Consider the following 7297-nt stretch of genomic DNA (forward strand, 5'->3'; position numbering starts at 1 on the left):
TTTAGTTGTGGTTTTCGTCACGTGCGTGGTTGATACTATTGAGTAAAACGTAAAAACGACCTTCAAGCATTTTATTATCAAAATATATTTTCATTAGCTGTTATATAATCCTCATTAACCTCTCTATGAAATATTTAAAGCACAAGCTACATTTATTCAGCTGTTAAAAATATTTCTAAAAAATTATAATTATTTACATCAACCATTTTAAATTAAATTAATAATTTAATTTAATTAAATTTTTAATTACAAGCTACATTTATTCAGCTGTTAAAAATATTTCTAAAAAATTATAATTATTTACATCAACCATTTTAAATTAAATTAATAATTTAATTTAATTAAATTTTTAATTTACGAATGACGGATCACATACGAAGCATGTGACAGGCGAAATTTTTTTGTCATATTCGAACCCGGTAACTACAGATATCACGAAACATCAACAGGCGTTCTTAACCATTAGGCAACTACGCCGCCCATATTAATCAATAAATAATATAATAATAGTAATATTATTATTATTGGTGTATTTGTAAGCGCTTTTTAAAAAGGTTTCAGAGGCGCTAACGACTATTGCAGTACAATGCGTAGCACTTTACTAAAGCAATGCAATGAATGGAGAGAAAAAGACATTAGCACGGGTGAGCTTGTACAAAAAGATGGTGTCTCAACCTTTCAAGAAATTGAATGACAGACAACGCAGGATCACGATGGTCCCTAGGCAAACCATTCCAGATAGCAGGATCCATTACGGAGAAATTCCTTTGACCAAAAGCCATGTTCGTGTCAGGTAAAAACAGTGAACCTGAATTGTCAGAGCGCAATGTTTGACTCAGCAGTGGCACAGTCTTAAGATTGACACTATCAGTTCATTATTTTAGGGCAAATCTATTAATACATTTAAAAAACGTTAAAAAAATCTTGAAAATAATTTTTTGATGAACCGAAAGCCAGTGAAAAACAAAAAGAATGAGCTTCACGTGATTGTTATTAAGGCCACCTGGAACCAACCTTGCAGTCCAATTTTAAACCGACTAAAATCTAAACAGACATATTTACACCTAATGAAAAAAAGCCAGAAAGAAGGCACAGATTGATTGAAAAGGTATAAAAAGACAAAAACCTGTCAATAAACTTCGTAATAATCTGTGTAGGTAAACAGTCAAGGGACCATGATTTAGTAGGTGGGTCAGGTATAATTTGTAATTGTGTTTTAGTTTTGACTGAATGTTCATACTAAAGTTTTCATTTTATACCTCTTGACAAAGTATTTTAGTTAAGATTATAGGCATTTCCTAACACCTGGCGTCATCTCAATTTTTGCTCGCCGTCTTATCATGTCAAGGATCAACTGTTTCTTTTTAACTGTACCACGCCTCTTTAACTCTATAAAAAGTTGATGATGGTCTAGAACAGTTTGACAAAATAAGGTTTTCGAATCGGTGAACAAGTTTGTTTTTTAATCATTTTCAAAGAAATTGTTTATTTCAAATTATTCAGTCACTCACACAGCTAATTTTTTACACACACCATAAAAGTTTATTAAACCTATCGGCACTACCTCACTTTTTCAAAAAAATTTAATTCTGCTCGTTTCACCGATTTATTTATTAACAATTTCATTTTCTATCAAACATATCTAGTGTTCTAGCTAACACCAAAAAAGTTCCAAAATAAGTAACTCCTTGGAATAAAATTTGGAGAAAAAAGATAAACCTTCAGTAAAATTATAATTTGGATGAATACCTAACTGAAAAAACCAAATAAAAAACAAAGAATGGCTAATAAGATAAGTGCATTGATGTCGCAAACTCGTGACCAGAAGGGATCTTCATTGACGTTCGTCATCTCTCTGTATACTTTCATTCTTTCTTCTTCAGACATTATCTTCTGGTCATCTTCCAATGTTGCTCCACACATGAAAGCGTATGCTCTCCACGCTAAGGGATGCTTCTTAACAGGCGAAGAAGAACCTAAAAGTTTAATTTTAAGAGTCATACATTTTGTGAAAATTAAAATTGGAAGAAATTTGGACGTTAAAATTTTAATAAAATTACTTAAAATTTGGTGCTACCATATAAAACTATTTAATACTAGCCATCTTTTTTAATTGAATCTGTGGTTACAACAAGATTTTCAATAGCCGAAATATACAGACTATTATTTTCTTCATTTAGCCCAACCAGGCTTGTTTCGGTCTCCCGAATCCTGCCATCTGTCAAGTTGAGAGATAATTTGCTTTTCCTGGTCCACCAAGTAACTCTTTCCAACTTCAATTCAGTCCGGTATGATATAAATCAATAATTACATATTATTTAAAAAAAGAAACACTTGTACGCTATAATTTGGCAAATTTATAATCAGAATATTTTATAAAAATTAATGTTTCTTCAAAAAATTACAAATGGAAATGTCACCTCCTTCAATGATTGTCCTTGCGTGATGAAGGAGACAGCCACCATGACTATGAACGTGATGGCGCACAAGATGACGGCGAACACCAAAAAGTGGACCTGTTAGTAGTATTTTGAAAATTTCTGATTGAATTTTTTAAACAGCCTATTTAAATTGATCATACTTTTATCATCTTATATTAAATAAGGCAAGAAACGTCTTGAAAGAACGATTTTAAAACAACATTTAATCTATGCGTTTAAACGATTTTGAAGCATTCAAAAATAAATTCACGCTATCAGTTAAGCTGATTTCGGTCTCCTAGATGGCATTTCTAGAAAATAAATATTATTTATAGTTAAAATGATAGCATTCAAACTATAACCAAATGGAACCAAACAATTTTATTTTTAATCTTTTTAAAATCGGGTTAACAGTGTCGGTTCTCGATTTCAGTTACAAAAACAAAATTGAATAAAACTGGATAATGAAAAAAAGTTTGCACTACTTACTCTCTCAAGAATATCTGGTCTCTCAACTATTTCAGAACCGCCGCAGTGAGCACTTTTGTAACTGAAATCGAGACCCATTCTTATGAGGCCAGCGACCAATCCAACTATCAGCCCCCACCATGCACCCTACATCGTTTCATCACAATATTTTTATTCAATAAGAATTTAGAAAATTATGAACAAATTATTTAAACAATAAAAAGGCCGTTTTGTTTTTTTTCGATATTTATAAATGATTTTCTCAATAAAACTAATCATTTAATGAAATAATAAATAAATAAAACAGATTTATTGAAGATGCTATTGACTTTTGTTTATTTCTTCTCATATTGTATCATCACAAACCAGCATTGAAATATTGACATAGCTATTTAATAATAAATTTAAAAGTTTCATGCACACGAAAATAATGAAAAGCGCCAATCTCTTTGAAGCTTCTTACACAAGTACATCAATAAAACCAACTTTTTTAACTTCATTGTGATGTGTCAGTGACGATTATGATTGTAACAAAACACTCCAAAAAAAAATTTCATATGCTTCAAAAATTTCAAAAAAATCATCATATCGATGCTGATGATGATTCTAATAAAATAAGAAAGAAAAACGCCCATTGTTTAATTTAACTTTGTTGCGTTTGAAGCACAAACAAATGTGATAAATTGTATTTTTAGTTCTTGTCAGGGTTCGCTTGTTCGGTGAAACAAAAGAGTTAAGCGCTGCAAAACCAAAGTGTACCTGGTATTGGCGCTTTGATACCACTCTTAAAGAAATTGATGATTGATTTGTTTGCTGGAATTACAGTTTGTTATATTAAAAGTTAATAATTTATTTGAAGCGTCAAAACACCTTCGTCGTCAACCAAATTTTTTGAAGAGTTAACATTTCAGTTAAATGGTCGCCAACCATAATTTCTTAAAAAGTTGCACGTGTTTAGTTATTGAATTGATAAAATCTCAAAGATATTTAAGACGAACCCGACAGTAGATTGAGTTAGAAACATGAAAATGTGATTTTAGTTGTCTAATTTCACTAGTATTACGATAAAATTTAATTAATTTGTTATGGTTTAAAATTGGATACGTTAAAAACGGTTAAAGATTAAATCGATAGGAAAACTAGTTTTAAAAGTTATTTGACCAATTAAACAAAAACGTCAAATTACTTTTAAACATCTAAATAATAACAGTAAATCAACGAAAACATAAACCTGTTCAGTTGCACGTGTCCAGAACATTCCCAACAGGTATACAACCGTCCAAGGAGGAGTCAAGTAAGAATAAATAGCTTGGGTATAATTCCAGAGCTGATTTCCTTGTACAGACTGCAGAATGGGCAGCCAAGCTACACTCAAGCACACTAAAAAGAGACCGAACAATCGTCCGACCAAAACTTTTTCATGTTCAGATGCTTTCTTTCTGAAATGTGAATAGATGTCCAGTGTGAACAGCGAGGAACCGCTGTTGTAGTACGATGTTAATGAACTCATCAGTGCAGACAGGAGAGCCGCCAACATCAGACCTTTGACTCCTGTTTCGTATAATGTTTATAAAATTTAAATTTCTTTGAAACATTACTTATAAAAATGTTTGTAAACCTTTTGGCAGAATGTTCAAAACCAGCATTGGGTAGGCGATGTTGGTGCATCCAGCTGGGTTCCCACATTTTTCTTGGCATATTTCCGGAGAAGAACAGGCAACATCGTCTAATAGGAAACAGATTAATTTCTACAATAAGTGATGAGAAATGGTAGATTAACGAATGTTAATAAAGTTTAAAAAATTAATAAGTTCAGGTTATCAATTCAACTAAATCAAATAACTATCTGTAAAATACAACTTCGATTTCAATTCCAACAAAATTTATCTATGAAATTACTATTTGTGTTGATAGAGTTTTCATATAAACATCATTAAACAAATTTATGAACATACAACTACACTAATGTATATACATAGAACAAAAATCTTTTCAAACACTACACACCGGGATACAGAATTCTACTTATCATGCCAGGAATGATGAAGAGGAAGAATGGAAGGATCTTCAGGTACCCAGCCAACAAACATCCCACTTTGCTGTGGATAACTGTTTTCGCTGATAAATTTCGTTGCACGATCACCTTGATAATTTGAAAACTACTCAAAAAAACTTCACGAAAAATATTTCCCGCTATTTAGAGTTATATCTTTTATTAAAATACTTACCTTACTTTTTATTAATAATTTCCTTATTTCTCAACCTGTTGAGTGCACCAGCAATAAATAGCCAGGGGTATCATTCCAAAGACAACACCAGGCCATGGGAAGTCAGATTCGGTGCTTCTGAAAACGTGGAATGAATCGGCAGGTGGAAAACCACAAGAGAGGTTGTTGTAGAGTTGATGTTCTACGTATGTCATATTGGAAGCTGCTTTTTGAAATTGTTCCAACATAGAGTTGTACCCTCCTACTTCCATCAGAGCTGGAAAATCCAAAATAATCCAAAATGAACCAATGATTTTATACATTATTTTTGGTTTATTTAATTTTATGCTTATAACCCATCAACCTTTAACACTGACAACAGCGGTTCCAACGACAAGAATGACCGCTTGCAACGTGTCTGTGTATATAACAGCTGTTAGGCCTCCTGTTAAAAATTTTGGTCATATGTTTGAAAAGTGCTGCGTGATGATGAGTCTGAAGTATGTGTTATTAAAAATATACCTCCAATGGTATAAATGGCGGTGATTACGAGAATTATTACTGTCGACAAATAAACATTCCATCCCAAAAGTTTGTGCAGGAAAATACTGGCTGCATAAATCTCCATCTGAGAACGTACAAAGTTCTTTTATTCAGTTTATAATTAAAAACACAGCTTACTATGTTCAGGTATTCATTGAAAAAAGTAAGAGCATTGATTCTTATTTCGATAAAATTGATTGCAAACATTTTAATCGAGTGGAAAATGTAGGCACGTAATTGGCTGAAATTTGCATTTGGTCATTTATTTCGATGTTTTTTTTCAAATGGAGATTGAAGGTAGAGATATTATCTTACCATAGTTTTGTAATTTTTAGAAACGCTTGTCGTTAACTAAAGAGTTAAAAAAAAACTAAACCTATAACATAAACATTTAATCCTCATTGTTTTGCTACTGAAAAGTGTTGTTATCAAATGTTATTACAATAATTTGTGAAAGTGATGAATAAAACGCTCGATGGGCAATCAAAAATATTTATACATTATTTACGGTTATTCATTCATAGTAATTATTATCCAAATAATTGATGTTGGACTTTGTAGTAAGTAAAATTATCAATTTTAAGTATAAGAACTTTAAACTAAAATCTGTCAAGAAAAATGAAATTGGACAACATAAGACAAAAAAAATTGCAAAAATCCGCATAAACGTAAATACGAGATGTACAATCCTACCGATATACCGGTGATGACTCCGATGAGAAGTTGGGCGATCGAGCAGCAGATTCTCAGCCTCGCTCCTCCGAATCTCTTCTGAAGGAATTCTGGCATCGTGTACGTCTTTAATTGAAAAGTTATAAAAAGAACTTGTCTTAAAATTGAAATTTGAATTTAGACATATTGTTGACAAACACATCTTAAAAAATGCCAACTAAAACTTTATGAACGAACCCCTGATGCTAAATAAATGGGAGCAAATATCCAACCAAGAGCAATCAGTGCAATTATTGCCTGGAAGAAACAAACAAAGAAACATAATTCCATTAAAAAAACTGAAAATCAAAATAACAAAATAGAAAAAACTTCAAATTTTCGAACAGAAAAACTGCAAACAATTTGCCAATTTTGAAACTGTTGAAAAGGGCCAACCAATTTGATATGAAAATACTTCGAAAAATTGTTTTTTTTTTTTTTTTTTTTTTTTTTTACAAACGTCTATTTAATAACAAGGTAAGGCATAATATATAGAAATTTAAATTAATGAAAATTATGTTGAAAATTAAAATAATTAAAAAAACATGTGTTTGATTATTTTACAACGAACTTGCCACTCAAACATGACGGGAGCAAACCCTGAAGCAGCAGCTGACCCGCTGAGACCCACCACGTTCGGAGCCCCCATGTTGCTGGCAAATATGGAACCCGCTAACTTGAATTTGTTTTATTCGTTAAAAATTTTAGTTATCAAAATAATTTGGTAAAAAAATTTAATAATAATCATTCATCATGCAATGTAAACGTTATTCAACGAGTTATCTACTTCCATGAAAGATGGAATATGCTTATAATATATCTAACCAAAGAACGGATAATGTGTGTGAACTAACTGGGATAAATGTCATTGACTTGCCGGCCAAGAAAAATCCGAGCGAACTGTTTTTGTTTGCATAGTAAGTGCCTGGAAATTTTTTACCAAATTAT

General features: G+C 31.6%; 1 protein-coding gene across 1 annotated transcript; it reads right to left on the minus strand.

Annotated features, from left to right (window-relative positions):
* Positions 1-1749: 1749 nt before the first annotated feature.
* HELRODRAFT_174010 (hypothetical protein) lies at positions 1750-6998 on the minus strand (the record flags this gene model as incomplete). Its single annotated transcript, XM_009020566.1, has 13 exons — positions 1750-1976; positions 2162-2273; positions 2421-2516; positions 2910-3035; positions 4120-4439; positions 4507-4614; positions 4896-5031; positions 5152-5372; positions 5460-5540; positions 5618-5723; positions 6332-6436; positions 6548-6607; positions 6921-6998. The coding sequence occupies 13 exons, from the start codon at positions 6996-6998 to the stop codon at positions 1750-1752; spliced, it is 1776 nt and encodes a 591-aa protein (XP_009018814.1).
* Positions 6999-7297: the final 299 nt, after the last annotated feature.

Source organism: Helobdella robusta (genome assembly GCF_000326865.2).
Source record: "Helobdella robusta unplaced genomic scaffold HELROscaffold_28, whole genome shotgun sequence".
Taxonomy (NCBI): Eukaryota; Metazoa; Annelida; class Clitellata; order Rhynchobdellida; family Glossiphoniidae; genus Helobdella; species Helobdella robusta.